This window comes from Symphalangus syndactylus, chromosome 24 (genome assembly GCF_028878055.3).
Source record: "Symphalangus syndactylus isolate Jambi chromosome 24, NHGRI_mSymSyn1-v2.1_pri, whole genome shotgun sequence".
Taxonomy (NCBI): domain Eukaryota; kingdom Metazoa; phylum Chordata; class Mammalia; order Primates; family Hylobatidae; genus Symphalangus; species Symphalangus syndactylus.
Window position 1 is genome coordinate 14077945 of NC_072446.2, and position 26589 is coordinate 14104533.

General features: G+C 41.0%; 1 protein-coding gene across 5 annotated transcripts in view; it reads right to left on the bottom strand.

Annotated features, from left to right (window-relative positions):
* Positions 1 to 26589, bottom strand: part of VAPB (VAMP associated protein B and C) — a 69752-nt gene that overhangs the window by 17904 nt on the left and 25259 nt on the right. For all 5 annotated transcript variants that reach the window (XR_010119350.1, XR_010119349.1, XM_063633444.1 and 2 more), the window contains one exon: positions 22964 to 23116. Coding sequence is in view for 3 of the 5 variants with exons in the window: in XM_063633444.1 (XP_063489514.1) it covers positions 22964 to 23116 (153 nt within the window). In the remaining 2 variants the exon portion in view is untranslated. The remainder of the gene's footprint in view (positions 1 to 22963; positions 23117 to 26589) is intronic.

Genomic DNA, 26589 nt, shown 5'->3' on the forward strand with positions numbered 1-26589 from the left:
CATTCTCTTGCCTTGAAACCCCAACTTAGGACTTCCCAGGTGCTTCCTCTAGAGCCACACAATCAACCACAGCCAGCAGCAGATACAAAGCAGGATAGCCCTGGTCTACAAATGAAGAATCTGGGATTCCACAAAGTGAAGTGGCTCCCTCAAAGTCACAATGTTAAGAAGTGGCAACACTGGGACAAAGAGCCAAGACTTGACTCCAAGTGCAGTCTAGCACCCCTTTCACCACACTAGTCGCTCCAACACAAGCTACATTTATATCTGGCACCCAGGCCCCATGACAAAGCTAATGAACCATTGACAAAACAGGATAGAAATACCAACCTCCCCCATCCATCTTAGGGATGCAGTAGCACTTTTCATCATGGGAACAGAGAAAGTCCACTGAGACCTAACCATGCATTGGACTTAAATGCGCTGGTGTCCCTAGTCACCCAGACAGCTTCACTGCCCACAAGACCCACCTGAGTGCCCTGAGCTACAGGAAGCCTTGCTGGGAGACTTCTTCAGGACAAAATTAAATAACTGTCAGAGAGTAAACCTTTTATCAACATAACTCTTTCTCTGGCATCACTGAGCTGGCAAGAGCTGAACTTTCCGACAGACAGACCTGGAACATTTACGTACCTAGGCTTGACACTTAACCTCAGGGACAAATGACCAGACTGGCAGGTCAATGCTTTTTCTGACAGCCAAATTCCCAATGTGTTTTTTTTCTGCCCCCAAGATTGCAATAAGGAAAACACACATTATAAAGAGCCAATGTCTTCACATGCTCTGTGAACCTTCCTGGACAGGGACTGTCAACCTTCTTTGGAGCTGGGACTCACTGTTAGATTAATGTTCCCTTTCTAAAATTAAAGTGAATTCAGTTTTAAGAATTTCAGGTCTTGCTTGGCTGTGACAAGATCATGCTCTGGTATTTTTCAGTTTAGGAAAGAAGAGAACTTTGACCTGAACTACTCTTAGATTTTTGGCAGGGCACAGATGTAGTAGTAAACACTGTCTCATCCTTGAGCCTCTGTTCTCCCAGCTGTGAACAGCTATTGCACCACTCAAGTCTACCACTCTGGAGAGCTCTGAGGAGGAACAAGGTTTATTTGTAAAGAGCCCTGATGCTCACATGACAGCAATCCAAGGAAAATGCTAATTTTTAGAGAAGCTATTTAGATGAAATACAAAAACCAATGGGTCCAGAGAACAGAACACACCCCCAAAAACAGCCCCAGGAAGCGCTGCCTGCCCCTTCCCATTCATCACCTTCCTACAGGCAGTGGCAGTAAAAAAGTACAGCCAACAGCACTGTGTCCAGAGCTCTGCCTGGGTTCTAAGAATGCCCCAAGGGAAAACAGGTCCTTCCTTTCCATTTCTCCACCATCCCTCAGCTTCTTCATCCCCAATACTTCCATGATGGCCCAAGAAGGAAAGAAAGGAAAAGAACCTTTACTCATGCCTCCTGTGTAATAGGTACCATAGAAGGCAAATTCGCCTTAGTGCTCCCATTTACTACTCACAACAATCCCATTAAAGCAGCACATGTCTCCTTTTTCAAGATAAAAAAATAAGGGCTGCCAGGCATGGTGGCTTACAACTGTAACACCAGCACTTTGGGAGGCCAAGGCGGGAGGATCACTTGAGTTCAAGACCAACCCGGGCGACAAAGCAAGACCCCATCTCTACCACAAAAAAATTAGCTGGGCATGGTAGCCTATAGTCCCAGCTACTTGAGAGGCTGAGATTGAGGTAGAAGGACTGCTTGGGCCTGGGAGATGGAGGCTGCAGACAGCTATGATAGCACCACTGAACTCCAGCCTGGGTGACAGAGCAAGACCTAGTCTCTTAAAAAAAAAAAAAAGAAAAAACAAAAACAAAAACAAACAAACAAACAAAAACACAAACAAGATAAAGGCTCAGAAAGGCGCTAAGTGGGCTCACCTGGGTCCCATGGCCAGCATATTAAACAAGAGTGCCAGGGCTCAAACCTGGCTTTGACTCTAGAGAAAAACAGTTTACAGTAGTTATTGCCAATGATAAAATACATGCTTTTAGGTAAAAATTATAATTGTGGAATACTTTTATCTGCCAACCAGGGCTTCATGGTTTTACAAATACTTACAGACTTTTCCAATGAGATCATCAGGAAAGAAATGAATGTGATTTTCTTTGCGAGTGTGCGATGCAATATGCCAACATTTGGAAGCTCTGCAACACTCAGCAAATGGTTTCCAAACAATCCATGCATGATATCACAAAATCCATTCAAAGTACAACAGAGACTGATGTGTTTTAGTGAAACAATGTTCAAAAAGTCACAGACATGGCTTCAGATTCCACATCATACTAATAACCTTGAAGAAAGTAACACTTGTCAAGTTTTGATGTAGTATCAAAAAATGTTCAGACTTATCTGAAAAAGCAATTAAACATAGTCTTCCCTTTTCCAACTACATATCTGTGGTGACAGCAGTTTTTCTTCATATGCATTCACCAAAAGAACACATCCTAACAGACTAAATGCAGAAGCAGATACGAGCATCCAGCCTGTCTTCTATTGAAACAGACACTAAAGAAATGTGCGGCAGGGCGTAGTGGCTCACGCCTGTAATCCCAGCACTTTGGGAGGCCGAGGCCAGTGGATCACCTGAGGTCAAGAGTTCCAGACCAGCCTCGCCAACATGGTGAAACCCTTTCTTTACTAAAAATACAAAAATTATCTGGGTGTGGTGGTGCATGCCTATAATCCCAGCTACTCAGGGAGGCTGAGGCAGGAGAATCGCTTAAACCTGGGAAGTGGAGATTTCAGTGAGCCAAGACTGCACCACTGCACTCCAGCCTGGGCGACAAGAGTGAGACTCTGTCTCAAAACAAAAAAAAAAAAAAAAAGAAAAATGAAATTTGCAGGCCAGGCACAGTGGCTCACGGCTGTAATCCCAGCACTTTGGGAGGCCAAGGCAGGTGGATCACCTGAGGCCAGGAGTTTGAGACCAGCCTGGCCAAGAGGCAAAACCTGTCTCTACTGAGAATACAAAAATTAGCCGGGCACGGTGGCGGGCACCTGTAATCCCAGCTATTCGGGAGGCTGAGGCATGAGAATCACCTGAACCTGGGAGGATGGAGTCTCACTCTGTCCCTCATGCTGGAGTGCAGTGGCAAGATCGTGCCACTGCATTACAGCCTGAGTGACAGAGACTCCAACTCAAAAAAAAAAAAGAAAAATTGGCAAAAAATGAAAAAATGTCAAGTATCAGTCTTTATTTTTTTGAAAAGTTATTTTTCATTAAAAACGTTACTCTGTTAACATGTAATTATGTTATTCTTAAATAATTATAAGAATTTTCAGTTTAATTTTTAATATAATAAATACTGATACACCCCACAAACCAAAAGCTTTTTGGGTCTTACTTTTTTTTTTTTTTTAAAGAGATGAGGTCTTGCTATGTTGTCCAGGCTGGCCTCCAACTCCTGGGCTCAAGTGGTCCTCCCGCCTTAGCCTCCTGAGTAGCTAGGACTATAGGTGCCTGCCACTGTGCCCAGCCGTGTCTTCATTTTTAAGAATGTAAAGGGGTCCTGAGACCAAAAAGTTTGAGCACTGTTATGCTACACCAAATGGTCTCACAGGCCCTCCAGGAGGTAAAAATGTGGTTAAATAAGTCAATGCGGTCAAGTAATAACACACTGGTGGCTCTGTGTAGTACCCCTCTTGGGAGAATCTGCAGTTTAAAAAGAGAAAGGAGATTTACACAAACCAGGTCTTGAGTTTTCGGGACGTACCTGGCCCTCAGGTGAAAATAGAGGCACGTATGCATGCACACACATCCCTTACGGAAGGAATGGGCGTTCCCTATGCTGCTCTAATCAAACGCCTTTGCAACGGCTTGCTCTACCTCCACAGAAGGGCACTGTCTGAGATATAATGCCCCCTTACTGCAGACCTTACAGACGTCACCAGCACAGCTCCCGGCCTAGAACATCCTACCTACCAAGTCACCACAGTGTAGACATGGAAGGACCATTTCATGGGCAGAGGAGAAGACATAAACAGGCATACAAGCACACAAGGCAGTGGGTGTAAGCAATCACTTTAACGGAGCACCGGCGACAGCCTGAGGTAGCAGGTCCAACAGCCCTTCTGCAAAGGCGGAGGACTGAGGAGATATATACACAGATGCCTACATGCACTGGTGAATGGAAACTTTTCAATTGGGAATAAAAACTGTGCCCTACCGGCATGTCAACTTTCAGGAAGTTCTGGGTATAAGGTGGGTAGTTATGGGAGGTTTTTGATCTGATAAAAGGTTTCTGCTTTGAAAAAAAAAAAAAAAATCTAACAAGCACCATGGCATATGCTTCATTTTTTAAATCTCAGAATCTCATCTTTGAAATCTCTTCGCATTTTACACACCTACAATCTCAGCTCAGGCCCCAAAGACTCACTTCTAGATTTCTACCAGCCTGGAACAGCAAATGGGGGTGTTTTTCATCACCAGTTCTCCTTGGCTTATGGGCTCCTACATCAGTGAGCCACAGTGAGGATTTGGGACACCCAGATTCTGTGAAACTTCATAAACTTCCGGAGTATCTCGGTATCCACATCCTGCGTAACATGGCCCCTGACTCACATCATAGAGTCTGTATTTCTCAGCTATTATCATCTCATGTCAAATTCAATTTGCTCTATCCTGTTAGTGGGAACTTTATAAAAACATGATAGAATGTTGCTAATCATTAGTTCTTTCAGCTCCATATGTGCAAATTGTGACAGAAATTATGATTTTTTACCATGGCAGGCTATAAAAGAGTTTCCCATTAACTTAAATTTATTTCACTTTCACTTTTTTTTTTTAAAAGAGATGGGGTCTTGCTATGTTGTCCAGACTGGCCTCCAACTCCTGGCCTCAAATGATCCTCCCGCCTTAGCCTCCTGGGTAGCTAGGACTATAGGTGCCTGCCATTGTGTCCAGCTGCGTCTTCATTTTTAAGAATGTAAAGGGGTCCTGAGACCAAAAAGTTTGATCGCTGTTATGCTACACCAAATGGTACTCACCGGTATCTCTGGTATTCAAGTGAATACTGATGATAAAGCCCTCTTAAATGAACGATCTATCCTACTTTTAAAATGTATCTGCTGATACTACATTAAAAAGAAGCCTGTTACCAGAAAACAGCCTGAAAGCCAGGTCACTACTCATCTATATTAATGCTTTATGATACAATGCCTGTTGTATTACAGATTGCAAACTGGGATCCTGTTAAGAAAGGGCCTTTAGGGTCATAAAACATTGGATCATTAAGATCAGAGTTTCCTCAACAGAGAAGAAATGCAGAGGATACACTACTTAAAACATACATACACCCCTCACAGAAATGATGACTTGATTAAATGCAACAACAATGCTGCTTCTGAGAACCCAAGCAAATCACAGATCACTTTCATCTGCATCATAATGGTAACAGATCACAGATCACTTTCGTCTGCATCGTAATGCTAACAGATCACAGATCACTTTCATCTGCATCATAATGGTAATACATCACAGATCACTTTCTTCTGCATCATAATGCTAACAGATCACAGATCACTTGCATCTGCATCATAATGCTAACACATCACAGATCACTTTCATATGCATCATAATGCTAACAGATCATAGATCACTTTCGTCTGCATCATAATGGTAACACATCACAGATCACTTTCGTCTGCATCATAATGGTAACAGATCACAGATCACTATCGTCTGCATCATAATGGTAACAGATCACAGATCACTTCCATTTGCATCATAATGGTAACAGATCACTTTCGTCTGCATCATAATGGTAACACATCACAGATCACTTTCGTCTGCATCATACTGGTAACACATCACAGATCACTTTCGTCTGCATCATAATGCTAACAGATCACAGATCACTTTCGTCTGCATCATAATGGTAATACATCACAGATCGCTTTCGTCTGCATCACGATGGTAACATATCACAGATCACTTTCGTCTGCATCACAGTGGTAACACATCACAGATCACTTTCGTCTGCATCACAATGGTAACACATCAGAGATCATTTTCGTCTGCATCATATTGCTAACAGATCACAGATCACTTGCATCTGCATCATAATGCTAACACATCACAGATCACTTTCATCTGCATCATAATGCTAACAGATCATAGACCACTTTCGTCTGCATCATAATGGTAACACATCACAGATCACTTTCGTCTGCATCATAATGGTAACATATCACAAATCACTTTTGTCTGCATCATAATGGTAACACATCATAGATCACTTTCGTCTGCATCACAATGCTAACAGATCACAGATCACTTTCGTCTGCATCACAATGGTAACAGATCACAGATCACTTTCATTTGCATCATAATGGTAAGAGATCACTTTCGTCTGCATCATAATGCTAACACATCACAGATCACTTTCGTCTGCATCATAATGGTAACACATCACAGATCACTTCCGTCTGCATCATAATGCTAACAGATCACAGACCACTTTCGTCTGCATCATAATGGTAACACATCACAGATCGCTTTCGTCTGCATCACAATGCTAACATATCACAGATCACGTTCGTCTGCATCACAATGGTAACACATCACAGATCACTTTCGTCTGCATCACAATGGTAACACATCACAGATCACTTTCGTCTGCATAATGGTAACACATCACAAATCACTTTCATCTGCATCATAATGGTAACATATCACAGATCACTTTCATCTGCATCATAATGGTAACACATCACAGATCACTTTCACTTGCATCATAGGGGTAACAGATCACTTTCATCTGCATCATAATGGTAATACATCACAGATCACTTTCGTCTGCATCATAATGGTAACACATCACAGACCATTTCCGTCTGCATCATAATGGTAACACATCACAGATCACTTTCATCTGCATCATAATGGTAACACATCACAGATCACTTTCATCTGCATCATAATGGTAACAGATCACTTTCATCTGCATCATAATGGTAATACATCACTTTCGTCTGCATCATAATGGTAACACATCACAGATCACTTTCGTCTGCATCATAATGGTAACATATCACAGATCACCTTCGTCTGCATCATAATGGTAACACATCACAGATCACTTTCGTCTGCATCATAATGGTAACAGATCACTTTCATCTGCATCATAATGGTAACAGATCACGGATCACTTTCGTCTGCATAATGGTAACAGATCACAGATCACTTTCGTCTGCATCATAATGGTAACACATCACAGATCACTTTCATCTGCATAATAATGGTAACAGATCACTTCCATATGCATCATAATGGTAACAGATCACACATCACTTTCGTCTGCATCATAATGGTAACACATCACAGATTACTTCCGTCTGCATCATAATGGTAACACATCGCAGATCACTTTCGTCTGCATCATAATGGTAACACATCACAGATCACTTTCGTCTGCATCATAATGGTAACACATCACAGATCACTTTCGTCTGCATCATAATGGTAACACAACACAGATGACTTTCGTCTGCATCATAATGGTAACACATCACAGAACAATTTCGTCTGCATCATAATGGTAACACATCACAGATCACTTTCATCTGCATCATAATGGTAACACATCACAGATCACTTTTGTCTGCATCACAATGGTAACACAACACAGATCACTTTCGTCTGCATCATAATGGTAACACATCACAGATCACTTCCGACTGCATCACAATGGTAACACATCACAGATCACTTTCGTCTGCATCATAATGGTAACAGATCACTTTCATCTGCATCATAATGGTAACAGATCACGGATCACTTTCGTCTGCATAATGGTAACAGATCACAGATCACTTTCGTCTGCATCATAATGGTAACACATCACAGATCACTTTCATCTGCATAATAATGGTAACAGATCACTTCCATATGCATCATAATGGTAACAGATCACACATCACTTTCGTCTGCATCATAATGGTAACACATCACAGATCACTTTTGTCTGCATCATAATGGTAACAGATCACAGATCACTTTCGTCTGCATCATAATGGTAACACATCACAGATCACTTTCGTCTGCATCATAATGGTAACAGATCACTTTCATCTGCATCATAATGCTAATATATCACTTTCGTCTGCATCATAATGGTAACACATCACAGATCACTTTCATCTGCATCATAATGGTAACACATCACAGATTACTTCCGTCTGCATCATAATGGTAACACATCGCAGATCACTTTCGTCTGCATCATAATGGTAACACATCACAGATCACTTTCGTCTGCATCATAATGGTAACACATCACAGATCACTTTCGTCTGCATCATAATGGTAACACAACACAGATGACTTTCCTCTGCATCATAATGGTAACACATCACAGAACAATTTCGTCTGCATCATAATGGTAACACATCACAGATCACTTTCATCTGCATCATAATGGTAACACATCACAGATCACTTTTGTCTGCATCACAATGGTAACACAACACAGATCACTTTCGTCTGCATCATAATGGTAACACATCACAGATCACTTCCGACTGCATCACAATGGTAACACATCACAGATCACTTTCGTCTGCATCATAATGGTAACAGATCACTTTCATCTGCATCATAATGGTAACAGATCACGGATCACTTTCGTCTGCATAATGGTAACAGATCACAGATCACTTTCGTCTGCATCATAATGGTAACACATCACAGATCACTTTCATCTGCATAATAATGGTAACAGATCACTTCCATATGCATCATAATGGTAACAGATCACACATCACTTTCGTCTGCATCATAATGGTAACACATCACAGATCACTTTTGTCTGCATCATAATGGTAACAGATCACAGATCACTTTCGTCTGCATCATAATGGTAACACATCACAGATCACTTTCGTCTGCATCATAATGGTAACAGATCACTTTCATCTGCATCATAATGCTAATATATCACTTTCGTCTGCATCATAATGGTAACACATCACAGATCACTTTCGTCTGCATCATAATGGTAACACATCACAGATCACTTTCGTCTGCATCATAATGGTAACATATCACAGATCACTTTCGTCTGGATCATAATGGTAACACATCACAGATCACTTTCATCTGCATCATAATGGTAACACATCACAGATCACTTTCATCTGCATCATAATGGTAACAGATCAAGATCACTTTCGTCTGCATCATAATGCTAACACATCACAGATCACTTTCGTCTGCATCATAATGGTAACACATCACAGATCACTTTCATCTGCATCATAATGGTTACACATCACAGATCACTTTCGTCTGCATCATAATGGTAACACATCACAGAGCACTTTCGTCTGCATCACAATGGTAACATATCACAGAGCACTTTCGTCTGCATCATAATGCTAACAGATCACAGATCACTTTCGTCTGCATCATAATGGTAACACATCACAGAACAATTTCGTCTGCATCATAATGGTAACACATCACAGATCACTTTCATCTGCATCATAATGGTAACACATCACAGATCACTTTCATCTGCATCATAATGGTAACACATCACAGATCACTTTCGTCTGCATCATAATGGTAACACATCACAGATCACTTTCGTCTGCATCACAATGGTAACACTTCACAGATCACTTTCGTCTGCATCATAATGGTAACACATCACAGATCACTTTCGTCTGCATCATAATGGTAACACATCACAGACCGCTTTCGTCTGCATCATAATGGTAACACATCACAGATCGCTTTCATCTGCATCATAATGGTAACACATCACAGATCGCTTTCATCTGCATAATAATGGTAACAGATCACTTCCATCTGCATCATAATGGTAACAGATCACACATCACTTTCATCTGCATCATAATGGTAACACATCACAGATTACTTCCGTCTGCATCATAATGGTAACACATCACAGATCACTTTCGTCTGCATCATAATGGTAACACATCACAGATCACTTTCGTCTGCATCATAATGGTAACACATCACAGATCACTTTCGTCTGCATCATAATGGTAACATAACACAGATGACTTTCCTCTGCATCATAATGGTAACACATCACGAACAATTTGGTCTGCATCATAATGGTAACACATCACAGATCACTTTCATCTGCATCATAATGGTAACACATCACAGATCACTTTTGTCTGCATCACAATGGTAACACATCACAGATCACTTTCGTCTGCATCATAATGGTAACACATCACAGATCACTTCCGACTGCATCACAATGGTAACACATCACAGATCACTTTCGTCTGCATCACAATGGTAACACATCACAGATCACTTTCGTCTGCATCATAATGGTAACACATCACAGATCACTTTCGTCTGCATCATAATGGTAACACATCACAGATCACTTTCGTCTGCATCATAATGGTAACACATCACAGATCACTTTCGTCTGCATCATAATGGTAACACATCACAGATCACTTTCGTCTGCATCATAATGGTAACACATCACAGATCACTTTCGTCTGCATCATAATGGTAACAGATCACAGATCACTTTCGTCTGCATCATAATGGTAACACATCACAGATCACTTTCGTCTGCATCATAATGGTAACACATCACAGATCACTTTCATCTGCATCATAATGGTAACAGATCACTTTCATCTGCATCATAATGCTAATACATCATTTTCGTCTGCATCATAATGGTAACACAACACAGATCACTTTCGTCTGCATCATAATGGTAACAGATCACTTTCATCTGCATCATAATGCTAATATATCACTTTCGTCTGCATCATAATGGTAACACATCACAGATCACTTTCGTCTGCATCATAATGGTAACACATCACAGATCACTTTCGTCTGCATCACAATGGTAACACATCACAGATCACTTTCGTCTGCATCACAATGGTAACACATCACAGATCACTTTCGTCTGCATCATAATGGTAACACATCACAGATCACTTTCGTCTGCATCATAATGGTAACATATCACAGATCACTTTCGTCTGCATCATAATGGTAACACATCACAGATCACTTTCGTCTGCATCATAATGGTAACACATCACAGATCACTTTCATCTGCATCATAATGGTAACAGATCAAGATCACTTTCGTCTGCATCATAATGCTAACACATCACAGATCACTTTCGTCTGCATCATAATGGTAACACATCACAGATCACTTTCATCTGCATCATAATGGTTACACATCACAGATCACTTTCGTCTGCATCATAATGGTAACACATCACAGAGCACTTTCGTCTGCATCACAATGGTAACATATCACAGAGCACTTTCGTCTGCATCATAATGCTAACAGATCACAGATCACTTTCGTCTGCATCATAATGGTAACACATCACAGAACAATTTCGTCTGCATCATAATGGTAACACATCACAGATCACTTTCATCTGCATCATAACGGTAACGCATCACAGATCACTTTCATCTGCATCATAATGGTAACACATCACAGATCACTTTCGTCTGCATCACAATGGTAACACATCACAGATCACTTTTGTCTGCATCACAATGGTAACACATCACAGACCGCTTTCGTCTGCATCATAATGGTAACACATCACAGATCGCTTTCGTCTGCATCATAATGGTAACACATCACAGATCGCTTTCATCTGCATAATAATGGTAACAGATCACTTCCATCTGCATCATAATGGTAACAGATCACACATCACTTTCGTCTGCATCATAATGGTAACACATCACAGATTACTTCCGTCTGCATCATAATGGTAACACATCACAGATCACTTTCGTCTGCATCATAATGGTAACACATCACAGATCACTTTCGTCTGCATCATAATGGTAACACATCACAGATCACTTTCGTCTGCATCATAATGGTAACACAACACAGATGACTTTCCTCTGCATCATAATGGTAACACATCACGAACAATTTGGTCTGCATCATAATGGTAACACATCACAGATCACTTTCATCTGCATCATAATGGTAACACATCACAGATCACTTTTGTCTGCATCACAATGGTAACACATCACAGATCACTTTCGTCTGCATCATAATGGTAACACATCACAGATCACTTCCGACTGCATCACAATGGTAACACATCACAGATCACTTTCGTCTGCATCACAATGGTAACACATCACAGATCACTTTCGTCTGCATCATAATGGTAACACATCACAGATCACTTTCGTCTGCATCATAATGGTAACACATCACAGATCACTTTCGTCTGCATCATAATGGTAACACATCACAGATCACTTTCGTCTGCATCATAATGGTAACACATCACAGATCACTTTTGTCTGCATCATAATGGTAACACAACACAGATGACTTTCCTCTGCATCATAATGGTAACACATCACAGAACAATTTCGTCTGCATCATAATGGTAACACATCACAGATCACTTTCATCTGCATCATAATGGTAACAGATCACTTTCATCTGCATCTTAATGCTAACACATCACAGATCACTTTCGTCTGCATCATAATGGTAACACATCACAGATCACTTCCGACTGCATCACAATGGTAACACCTCACAGATCACTTTCGTCTGCATCATAATGGTAACAGATCACTTTCATCTGCATCATAATGCTAATATATCACTTTCGTCTGCATCATAATGGTAACACATCACAGATCACTTTCGTCTGCATCATAATGGTAACACATCACAGACCGCTTTCGTCTGCATCATAATGGTAACACATCACAGATCGCTTTCGTCTGCATCATAATGGTAACACATCACAGATCGCTTTCATCTGCATAATAATGGTAACAGATCACTTCCATCTGCATCATAATGGTAACAGATCACACATCACTTTCGTCTGCATCATAATGGTAACACATCACAGATTACTTCCGTCTGCATCATAATGGTAACACATCACAGATCACTTTCGTCTGCATCATAATGGTAACACATCACAGATCACTTTCGTCTGCATCATAATGGTAACACATCACAGATCACTTTCGTCTGCATCATAATGGTAACACAACACAGATGACTTTCCTCTGCATCATAATGGTAACACATCACGAACAATTTGGTCTGCATCATAATGGTAACACATCACAGATCACTTTCATCTGCATCATAATGGTAACACATCACAGATCACTTTTGTCTGCATCACAATGGTAACACATCACAGATCACTTTCGTCTGCATCATAATGGTAACACATCACAGATCACTTCCGACTGCATCACAATGGTAACACATCACAGATCACTTTCGTCTGCATCACAATGGTAACACATCACAGATCACTTTCGTCTGCATCATAATGGTAACACATCACAGATCACTTTCGTCTGCATCATAATGGTAACACATCACAGATCACTTTCGTCTGCATCATAATGGTAACACATCACAGATCACTTTCGTCTGCATCATAATGGTAACACATCACAGATCACTTTTGTCTGCATCATAATGGTAACACAACACAGATGACTTTCCTCTGCATCATAATGGTAACACATCACAGAACAATTTCGTCTGCATCATAATGGTAACACATCACAGATCACTTTCATCTGCATCATAATGGTAACAGATCACTTTCATCTGCATCTTAATGCTAACACATCACAGATCACTTTCGTCTGCATCATAATGGTAACACATCACAGATCACTTCCGACTGCATCACAATGGTAACACCTCACAGATCACTTTCGTCTGCATCATAATGGTAACAGATCACTTTCATCTGCATCATAATGCTAATATATCACTTTCGTCTGCATCATAATGGTAACACATCACAGATCACTTTCGTCTGCATCATAATGGTAACACATCACAGACCGCTTTCGTCTGCATCATAATGGTAACACATCACAGATCGCTTTCGTCTGCATCATAATGGTAACACATCACAGATCGCTTTCATCTGCATAATAATGGTAACAGATCACTTTCGTCTGCATCACAATGGTAACACATCACAGATCACTTTCGTCTGCATCATAATGGTAACACATCACAGATCACTTTCGTCTGCATCACAATGGTAACACATCACAGATCACTTTCGTCTGCATCACAATGGTAACACATCACAGATCACTTTCGTCTGCATCACAATGGTAACACATCACAGATCACTTTCATCTGCATCATAATGGTAACAGATCACAGATCACTTTCGTCTGCATCATAATGGTAACACATCACAGAGCACTTTCGTCTGCATCATAATGCTAACAGATCACAGATCACTTTCGTCTGCATCATAATGGTAACAGATCACAGATCACTTTCATCTGCATCATAATGGTAACAGAGCAAATAAATAAAGTCTATCAAGTACTAAGGCACATGCTTCACTTTTTTTTAATCTCAGAATCTTATCTTCGAAGTCTCTCTCTACACATTTTATGTGCCCACAATCTCAGCTGAGGCCCACAGATCCTTCTAGATTTTTCCAAGTTTTTTCTAGTTTCTTTCCCATCCAAATCACCCTGCCTAGCCCCTACAAACTCCACAAATTTAATGGTACCTTAATACCCTACTCGTGTCATGGTAATTCCTCAGATGAAAAACCTCCTATAAGAGTAACTATTTCCTAAGTAAAAGGCAATCAGCTCAGCTTTTCATAATCTGGCCCTTCTTGGATTTCTTGGTCTCTTATTGGCAGGCCTCCCTTCTGCTCCAACAGGTGCGCGCATCACTCAGGTCACACATCATGCCCCTATGTCCTTATATCCAGTGATGCTCTCCTATCATCATCAAAGTCTCCTCTTATCATGTCAGCCCTGCCTGACACATTTCTCTTGATTCTCCCTTACTCTACTCACCTGTCAATATACCCCATCTTCCAGGACTGAATCCACTAACAGAACTCTGTAAGGAATAGCCAGGCATGGTGGTGCATGTCTGTAGTCCCAGCTACTTGGGAGGCTGAGGCAAGCAAGAGGACTGCTTGAGCCCAGAAATTTGAGGCTACAGTGAGCTATGAGAGCGGCATGCACTCCAGGGTGGGCAACACAGCAAGACCCCAACTCCATAAATAAGTAAATAAACAAGGCCAGGCACAGTGGCTCACACCTGTAATCCCAGCACTTTGGGAGGCCAAGGTAGGCAGATCACTTGAGGCCAGGAGTTTGAGACCAGCCTGGCCAACATGGTGAAATCCCACCCCTAACTAAAAATACAAAAAATTTAGCTGGACGTGGTGGCACACACCTGTAATCCCAGCTACTGGGGAAGCTGAGGCACGAGAATCATTTGAACCCAGGAGGTGGAGGTTGCAGTGAGCTGAGATGGCACCACTGCACTCCAGCCTGGGTGATAGAGACTCTGTCAAAAATAAATAAATATATAAATATAATAAAATTTAAATAAGAATTCTGGAGGGAAAAGCTCTCAAACTTCAGTGAGTATCAGAGTCACCAGGAATGTTTGCTACAACACAGACTGCTAGACCCCACCTCCAGAATTTCTGTGTTAGCAGGGCTGGAGTGAGAATGAGCACTCCAGTTTCTAACCGGTCCCCAAGTGGGCTGCTGCTGCTGGCCCACAGCCCACACCTGGAAAATCTGTGCTGTACTATACCTCGTAACACTGCAGTTCCTGCTGAAACACCATTTCATACCACAGTTCCTACTGTGGGCACCTTACTTTATTGGGAGACTGTCAACTCCAAGACTCCTAAGCTCCTTCTGACATGTTTGCCTTTTCTCCCCAGTGAGACTGAGACCAGAACTTAATGTTTTAATAGCTCACATTCTGGGTGCTAATTTGCATTTTTTTCATTAGCTAACAGGTTTGCACCTTCTTCTCTTCCAACATTCAAAGCGTTCCTGAATCATGCTCTCCCTAGAAATATCCTTGGAGAAGCCCAAAGAGGAAACCCTTCTTTACCCCCACCAGCTGGCTTTTCTTCTGTCCTACTTCCCAGAGTCACTCCCTCCCTTCCAAGTGGGCAAGACACGGCTTCCAGTTTCTGATGGCAGTGCCCTCAGTCTCGCACTCCCCATCCTCTCACAAAGCCTGCATAGAGAAAGACTGTCCTCTACCATACGGCGCTTACAGGGTCAGAATGAAGTCACTGATCCACTTTTTTGAGACTAATCAAAGACACAGATACATAAATGCCAAGCAGAGCTCCTGATGAGCTGGAGATAACCAGCATTACCTAAACGAGGTGATATAATTCTAGCCTAAAGCAAAGAAGCTGGACATTTTAGTTAGACTGTGAGCAAATTTATTATTTCCTTTAGGGTCCTCAACATGTTGAGATCATGACCACCTTGCTGGACCTCTGCCTATTCAGGGTCCCATGGATGGAACTCTGAGTCTAGCAAATAAATAATGAATTGCATTTACTTATAAATCAGTAAACACTGAGGTGTCTTTGTGTTCTCCACAGGATTTTCCAGTTCGTATATTCTGTCTTAGAAAACAAACTCCTCACAGTCTGATTAATTTATTTGTGCAGAGACTAGTACAAATGTGCTGACAGTGAGGTCTCCTTTCTCCAGTATCAATGGAAGATGAGGACTGCTATATACAGGCACTGGCCAAATAACAAGGCTTATTCACTCTTTTTTATAAGTATCCTTTAAAATGTAAATCTTTTTCAAAAATCCAATATACTTTTCAATCTCCTCTAACATTTATAATGGAATACAACATACCCCTTTTCTGATTACTCTAATGTTGTGACATGAACCCCCCATTATATACCATCTTAATGAAACCTGCAAGCTGTGTCTCTTGGGGCTGATCACCTGAAACACGGAGAACAGTTCCCCGAGGGTTAAGGAATTCCAGCTCCCCACTGTTATTTCTGAATGCTCCCTGCACTTGATCTCTGTGGTGTTCTTGCCCAACCCGTCCACTGTCTGCTATGCACTGTCACACGGGCCACTTTCAATGTGGCCACCTCTGTACCCCTTTTCCCTTTATTCTGATCTGTGATGAGCTGGCAACCAGGACAGGGTTAATGGTAAGTCTAAGGTAAGAATAAACAAGACAAGATTCAAGACTGGAGAGCCCTCAAGTGTGTAAGTATGCAAGGACCCGTAATGAGTGAAAAGAAAATCACTTTTGGCTTCTTAAAACTTTGCTTATTTTTTGCTTTTCAGTTATGCTGTACAGAGTTGAAGTTACCTTCAGCTAACTGAGGTAGACGAAATGTGTAAGTCCTCTCGATCTTGATATTTGAAAATGTAAAGAATAAACCGTGTCATAGTCACAAAAAAAAGTAACGATTCTTCTTTAAAAACCTAAGTATTACAGTAAACTTGTAAAAACCCTTAAAAAGCATAATTAACCTGAATTTTTGTTGGTAATTTTCTTTTTTCTACTTTTTGTTTAACCAGAATCTCATCTGGTGAAAAAGATTAAAGACATCTTTTAAAGTATGAATGTGAGTTGTTCTTATCTGAGAGTAATAAGCCTGGTTCATGGAAACCACTTATAAAAAAGTTTCGCTTATCAGAGACTTCCAAAGCAAACAATCAAACGAAGAAGAATGTTGCTGTTAAGAAGCTCAAACTCCCCAAATGCAGCTCCCACTATCAGTGCTTGACGGATAAATGTTTGGCTTCTTTGTCTAAGGGCTCTGTGCATTTATACCCTAGTGCTAACCACCCGAAAGGTGCACTCCTGGTTGACTGGTCCAGGGCCACCAAACAGCTACATTAAACTGAGTCACGGAAATCTTAAAAGGATTATTAATCGCAATACTATCCATTTAAATTAACTGATCAATGTTTCCATCCAAGAAGAGTTGCTGATGTTCATGCTCTGAGGATTTTTCTTTTTCTTTTTCTTTTTTTTGTGAGATGGAGTTTCTCTCTTGTTGCCCAGGCTGGAGTGCTATGGCGCGATCTTGGCTCAATGCAACCTCCGCCTCCCAGGCTCAAGTGATTTTCCTGACTCAGCCTTCCTGGGTAGCTGGGATTACAGGCATGTGCCACTATGCCTGGCTAATTTTGTATGTTTAGTAGAGATGGGGTTTCTCCATGTTGGTGAGACTGGTCTCGAACTTCCAACCTCAGGTGATCCACCCACCTCGGCCTCCCGAAGTGCTGGGATTACGGGGGTGAGCCACCGCACCTAGCTGTCCCGAGGATTTTACTGGAAAAACTTTATGCTTTAAATGTGATTGAAAAGAGTGCTGAAAACGGCTGTATGTCAGGAATGAATACTGCTCCTTAATCCTTTGAATTCTAATTTAAAATACAGATTCAGACACTGGGAGTTTTGTGTTTGTCTTTAATCCATTTTCAATTCCCAAGGTACATTTAGTAAAGTGTATCTGTACCTAAATATTGGTATCTTTAATGACTCTTTCCAATGCCCCCTTCCACACACAGATATTTTGCATTTCTAATTTGCTTGGGACACAGGCAACCAATGTGCATAATTGAACTGCAAATGGAAGCATGCTTGCTACTTTAGTGAAATTAGAATTCAGTGAAGGTTATAAAAATATTAAACTTAATATCATATTACAGGAAGCATAAGTATTTTTGATGGGCCCATAATTTTACCACTTCACCTGCTGTATCCGCTGGCAAACATGGTTTGGAATATTAATGGAAAATTCCCTCATTATTAACTGAAGCACTAAAAAAAAAAAAAATCCACAACCACTAACAGCTTACCACAAAGACATTTTCAGAAATTATGTACCTTAAAAATATTTTCCCACCATACAGTTCAGAAAATAGATTTAATTTTGTAAAGCTAGAACAAATGGGAAGATCCCCCACTGCCTCAAAACAATTCGTTAATTCAAAAAGTTCTTTATTCCTTACATTTGAAATCTCAGGAGGAAAAAAATCCAACCTCCCATTCTTCAATCTCTATTTAAGTATACCTATTTTGCTGAGGTCCAGATTAAATAATTCAAAACCATCTCTAGTTGATAGTATGTATCATGGAGCAAGGGGCCAAAACCACAGCATTCTGGGCCAGTGAATGCAAACAGAAAGCCCCTTGCACCCCTTACCTACCACATGACCTCATCCAAAAAGCACAAACCCCAGAAGGGGCTACAATAAAAATGAGATGAGACGAGCACCTATGGAAAGGACAAAGAAAAGGATTCAAATCACAGGTCCAAGTGGCCAGGGCCTAAAGCAACTCTCTGGGAAAGCCCTCATATTATAATCCACTGACACAAAAAGTTTAGGTTATGCCTGTGTCCAACTGTTACTTTACCACCTAAGTTTATAAAAGGGAGTTTTTTTAAGGACCCAGTAAGTGATCTGCCGTGTTCTGAAGAAAATAGCATGAGAGGTCAGAGCCTGAACTTTTGAAACACAATGTACACAATGTAAGGTCCCTTGAATATCAGGGTAATGTGAAAAGGTAAGAGCTTCACAGGGTTTGTCTGAAAGACATCTGGCTTTCCATGTCACAATCTGAACCTGTGTGCCTTCAAAATCTTGATCCCTCTGGCCAGCACTGGTGCCAGCTCCATGGGTGGACATCATTACCATCAATCCTCCCTCTCTTCCCACCTTCCTGCTTCCCTCCTGTCTTTCTTTCCTTCCCCCTCCCTCCCTCTTCTCTTTAAAATAATGATTTATAGCCTTCCCGAATAGCTAGTGCATCACAAGGATTTTTGGAAATGGGAAAAATGCACTGGTCATGTCCTTCTCAGGTATGCGGTGACACTCTGGGTGGTGGGCAGGGCAATGCTAGCAGTATTTTAACTTGATGTGGTGGCCACCTTTTTAAAGATTATACCTGAAAAGGTACTGGCAACTTTTCACTATAAAACAAATGAATATTACACAAGGAAGAGAAAACACAAATTTCTTCTCAAAATTAGCAAAGGTCCATAAATAAATAAAATGTAGGGGTTAATTTATTTCTAAACAGTCAATTCAAGTATTATGCAATCCACCTTCTTCAAAAACTAGCCAGTTTTTGTCAAAGCTAGTGGAAGAACAATGTACAAATGTGCCACTCTTGTACCATGCTGTCGATTCTGCAGTATTTGTAAATATTCTGTAAGGTAGACACTATTCTCCCTACCTTACAAGTGAGAAAACAAGAACATAGAAAGGTTAATAGGTTGGTCAAAATTCAGCCGACTGGTTAAACAGCACAACTGGTCTTCCTGTTCAGGTTTCCTGACCTCAAACCCACTAATCTTTGAAGAGAGTGGGTAAAACCAAGCTTGGTCATGTGCGTATCTGGGGAGAAAGGGAGGCTGTCTTTTGGATAACCTGCACTGCCTGTCCACTGGTATCCTCCTCTTCCTGAGGACTCTACTGACTCACCAAGATGTCATCATGTAGCTGTATTAATACCAAGAGGACTCCTAGAAAAGGGCAGTGCTTTTTATCCCAAGCTATGCATGTCTAATAAATGATGCAGTGGTCCCTCAGCACATACCACTGCAGCAAATGGGCCTGGCCTCCTTTGCTGACTTGCAAGGCTGTCCTAGAAATGTAATGACATCTGGTTTCACCTTGGTTCCCCCCAAGCACTGAGCTAAATACCAAATAATAACAAAGGAGCTCTTTCTAAGGTGCAGATGTGATCTTGTCTCATCTAGGAAGAAAGTCTACAGACACACAGACATTTTATTATTCAACTACTTTTTCCCCCAAATATATTAAACTTTGAGAATGGTGGTACTTTTTACATTCATTCATAAGTGGGGTCATCCTCTAACACTACTGAGGCAGTTTAGTATGACAGAAAGAGCAGTGGATCAGGAGCCAAGCCACTCGCTTCAAATAGCAGTGCTGCCATGACCATCCATGTGACCCTCGATGACTATGCCACACTCTGTGCCTTACTTTATCTGCCAAAGGAAGGCCACAACCACAAAGTCTTGGTCTTCCTTGAGTAAGCAATCATAAATCAGAACAAAGGCAGAGTTCGCTTTTACTTTTTAAAAATTCCTATGATGGGGAAACAATGGATCTTCCTGAAAGAGAGACGGAGATGCTGGGCGTGGTGGCTCAAGCCTGTAATCCCAGCACTCTGGGAGGCCGAGGCAGGCGGATCACTTGAGGTCAGGAGTTTGAGACCAGCCTAGCCAACATGGTGAAACCTTGTCTCTACTAAAAATACAAAAATTACCAGGTGTGGTGGCACGCACCTGTAATCCTAGCTACTCGGAAGGCTGAGGCATGAGAATCTCTGGAATCTGGGAGGTGGAGGTTGCAGTGAGCAGAGATCGCGCCACTGCACTCCAGCCTGGGCGATAAAGTGAGACTGTCTCAAAAAAAAAAAAAAAAAAAGAGAGATAGAGACATACACATACACCCACCCATATATATTTATATTTTGTATCAGAAAACACACTAACATTGTACAACTACCTACTGAGATTCTTTTATTCAGAAAACCATGCTGCATTCCCTGTTCTTACTGTGAAAATTGGTAATTTTCATCTACTGACAAACTTGCTCAAATTTGATACAGGCATGGAAATCGAGGGGGGAAAGTAGATACAAGAGGGGAATAAAAGATTTCAGCTGCCCTTGATGTCAAAGGAAAAATTTAAACCATACATATCCAGAGGATACAGAAATGCCAAAATCCCAGTCCCTTCCTTTCTCCAGAGTGCTGCAGTTCAAACAGCATGGGCTTCAGAGTCTGTCAGAATGATCCACATCTTGGCTCTGTTACTTGCCAGCTTCATGGTGCTATGATGACCAGTCTACTTCTTAGTAAAATGGAGGAAACAATGCATCCCTCACGGGGCAGGTAAGAGAAATGACATGAGATAGTACATGTGCAGGTCCAACACATAAAAGCCCCTCAATCAATGCTGGCTTCGACCCTCCTGACTTCAAGATAATAACCTGATTCGAGAGTCCAGATCAAGTCTTGCAGACTCAGAGAAGCACCGGGGGAGAGCTGGCATGGGTGCACCATAATGAGAGAGACCAGATGCAGGGAATAAGAGTCTGCAGAAATGATCAGATAATGAAACACCTTATATCTTTCCAAAGAGGTGAATCATTTTCTTTTAGGTGTCAAATGAATAGCCAAGTGTATCACAATCAAAATCTATCATGGAAAAAGCCAGAGAGGTACTCATTTCAAATGAGCAGTAGCTTCTATTGATGCAGAAGCCTCTGTGACACTGAGTCACCTGATATTTACAGGATAAATACACACTCCGCCATAGCTCCTTCTTGGCTAGAGAAGTTCTAATGAGCTAAAAGTTTATTCCATTTCTAAAATACATTTAAACTCCAACCCATCACTGACATCTCCTTAATTCTGAAATCCAATTCTCAATTTGGGCACTTTACCAGTATCTTTTGAAAGGCTGGATTTTGGAAAATACATGCACTCCCAGAAAGAAGAGAAAACCATCAGACATGCACCAAACTGACACCCTTGAGTATATTCCAATTTGCTCAGCCCTCATCTCCCCTGGCGTTTCACAATCAGTAAAGTGCAGTGGCCAATCACTGGAAATGGTATGAATTTAAAGTCAGAAATCATTTAGCTTAAATAAGAAAATAACTCCATTTAGCTTTCTCCCACAAAGTAAAATTAAGTTTGTTTAGCCCTTTTTTATTGCCAAAGGGTAGATTTAATTTCAAGGGAATGAAAACAAAACTCATTCTGAAGTAAAGTCTAAAGTTATCACTTCAGTTTTGCTCTAACTATTGAGGTGCAAAGGGGCTGTAAGCATTGAAACAAGGAGGCATTAATTACGAAAAACACAGGCGACTGGGACCCAGCTTTCTGATCACGGGGTGGAGGGTTGTGGGGTGGGGTGGGATGGGGTGGGGGTGGGGTGGAGAGAAGTCTATCATCATCATCTGCTACACTGCAAATACTAACTTTAAGAAAGCCTACTGTCCAGGGGCCTTCTGAGCCCACCCTCTAGGCCTCCAGTCTCACGACTTACCAGATACATTAATTGAGGCCCCTGCATCGATGATTCCGCTGTTGGGCCTCACACAGTACCTACGTGGTGCTGTAGTCTTCACCTTAAAACACACATTTCGGTCTGTCGGGTTGCCAAGCTTTAGGTTGGTGGTAACAACATCGGTGAAGGGACCTGTAGAATGAGACAGAGACTGATTAGGGGTCTCATGAGGAAAGTTTAGAAGGTTTGTGGAAAAGAGAGCTATAAATATAGTTAAGCGAAGATCTGAGATCCATGATTATCTCATTAACATGCCAATGGATGAAAGAGATGAGCTAAGGTTAATGCACTGGCAGTACCATGTTCCCACTATTTCGCCAGGTACCTAGTGTAAGTGTTCTAACATATGCCACCTCATTGAAACCTCACAACTTTATGATTATTGCTGTTTTGCAGATGAGAAAACTGAGACTTGGGGAGGCAAGTTACTTGTCCAAGTTTTCATGACAGTGGTAGTGAGGATCTGTAACCAGATGGCTTGCATCTAAGGCCAGTTCTTACCCATGCTAAATACTGATTTCCACAATAACAATATGAAATCTAACAGGGAGAGCGTAAAGGACTAAACTCGTTCCAAAATGATTATCTAGAGCACAGTGTGCCAAGAGGAGCAGATGGAAGAAAGACTTTGAGGTGTTAATGGTCTATAAACACAGAAACTCTCAACATTATAGTGTTGCTACAGAAAACTTAGTATCACCTTAGGCTATAGCAAAAAGTTCAGAGTCCTGCTGGGCAGTCCACACCTGAAACATTACAGACAGTATTAACTACTCACGCTACCGGAAGACTGCAACAGGCTCAGTGGCCTGAAGATACTTTTTATTACTTTTATTCACTTCCTACTTTATTAGATTTTTTAATTAAAAAAGTAAAACATGCTTCTTAAACCAAACAATAAAAGATGTATAAACAGGAATAAGCTTTCCTTTGTCCCCTGAGATAACTAGTATTAACAATATGGGAGATCTTTCCACATCATCTATGTTTACACAGACAACACATACACACATGTGCAAGGGATAGGGGCTAACAAGTAATGAAATAATACTATTCCTAGTACTCTGAAACTTGCTTTTTTTCATTTACCCATCTATGGTGGACATGTGATCTCTGTGTTTATCAGTCAGGTGGCTACAAAAACTTAGGTTCTTTTCAACACCTTTTCAAATTTACATATTTTTCACCTGTGAATCAGTGTTTCTGTGTTTCCTCTAGGCAAGTTCTTTACTCTTTGCATTTGCAAGGAAACAGGAAGTGAAGGTGGGGAAAGGGTGTGCACTTATGTGTTCACAAACAAATACGTAATGTTGACCCAACAAAATCATTCAAATGTGTGTTTTGAAAAACTTTTCAATGAGACTTAAGCTCCTGAGGACAAGGATTATACCTTATCCATCTCTGTAGCCCTAGCACTGTGGCTGGCACAGAATAAAGGTCTCAATCTACATATTCACCAAGAAGAAAACTACCTGTGTGTGGATTATCTCCAGCAAAATTAAGATCCTTGGGCTGGTGTCTCTACTCTTGAGGTGCTCAGGGCATGGAAAAAAAAAAAAAAAATCAATCTGATATGGGCTTACCTTAATACAAATTAAGAAATCAAAGAAGGAAATGGGACTCAATCCCAAAATCAAATGACAGCCAGTTCTGCTATGAGACTTATTTTGAAAACATATATTTGATCCAATGTTACTCATGTGCATATTAGAAGGACATTCTGGACATAAAACAATTTTCGTATTTGTTTCTGTGTGATTTTGTCTGCTATCAACACTGGTGAACACAGAAAACTGCTCCTCGCTGAACCCAACCGCAAAGAAATACAGAAAACTCACAAGCACACACACCTCAACCACCTACGGGATACCTCAGTTCACCTTGTGGGTAATGAGCCACACCTATCCACACTTGGTATTACAACTTTCCATACGATTTCAGGTAATCCTCCTTACTTCAAGAAAACAACTCTTCTGATGTCCATATCCACAGAAAAACTTTGGGTCTTTTTCAAGAAAGTGCCATATCTGCTGTAGCATTTGTGGCTTTACCAGCGCCCTATCTTTGTGCATGTGTCACCAACAAAGTCTTTGAGTGCTGTGCTCCTAACCACACTTCCCTCATAAGTGCTGTGGTTTTCATGGAGCTATTCAGTATAGTGTGGTGATTCCAAGATGCATAACAGCAGAACTGACTATACTACTGCATCATTTATTGTTTTGTGAATTATTATTGCAAACCCTATTCTCATTCCATGAGCAGTGACACCTTCAGAGATGAAATACTCCATGAGAATTTCTCCATTTGCTTACCTTTCTAACACAAACAACCCTATCACTACACTCTAAGTCAGCTCCCCATTGAAAACTAAGAGTACAGAGGAGGCCAGGTACCTGTGGCCCAAAAGGATTTTCAGCTACAGTAAGGGAGAGCCAGGTGCTGACGCTGCTCCATCCTTGCATCAAGTTCTTGGCATAAAGGGAGAAACAGGACACTTGGTGCTGAGGCAGTGCTAGGGAGATTATGGAGGCAGTACTCTCTGTGACTACCCTTTTCCACTCTCGAACACAGGCAGTCTGACTCATAATAAAGATGGAGAAAAATCTGTCCTCCTAGGAAGCCTCTTTGCTTGCTTAAGGAGGGGATCACTTCAGCATTCAGAGTGGGGGTAAAAAGAATAGCTATGCAAGCTCTGATTTTCTAGGGTCAAACCAGCAATAAAACACACACACAGACAGGCATAAAGGGCACACAAACCTATGAGAGGGCACAAGCAAATCACCATGTACATGCATTCCCTGGCCCTCATCTAAAAACTGCAACGCAGAAGAACTCCACATAAGCACAGCAGCACCACAACACTGGGGGAAGGGAGAAAAAAGTGGACAAAAATGTACATGACATAAAGAGACACCTGAAATGGGGTGAGTTTTCAAACATAAAGCCTAGGGATGAAAGGTACTCAATGACAATGTGATTCAGAAACTCTCAGGCCACAAAGCGGTCTAAATCAAAGCTTAAAGTTACTAGTTTCAACAAGATTCTGCCTCAAAAACACGGAAGTATCTTCAGAGCAGAATGCCAAGAATTCATAATGGCCCCCAAAACATCCAAAAATACATAGATCTTTTTTTCTAAAATGGTTTGAAGTATAGTGAGAGCAGAAAATCGAGATGCTGGCAAGATTCCACTGTGATGAAATCCAGAATATTTGCTAGTTTCCATTTCAGTTACTAGTTTCTTCCTTCCCTCTCCCCGTTATGAAGTTGTGGTGTGAGGATCCCAAATTTAAGTATTTGTTTATTCCTTACACTGACCTCTTCTTCAAGGTACTCTACAAAAATAAGCCAAATTTAAATGTAAACACTTAACTGTTTTTGAAAATTTCCCGAGGTTAATCTATTACATCGCAATTAATTGCTATTACACAGCAATCTTAATGGTGCTTCAACTTACATAAATCACATAAAAGGAAGTCTAAATTGTTAAAAGACAAGCAATATTTGTAATAATAAACAGGATAAAATAAACATCCCAGATTTCTCCCTCCACAATCCTGGGTCTTTACATGCTTGGGATTTCTCGGCCTTTCCCAGGCTTTTATT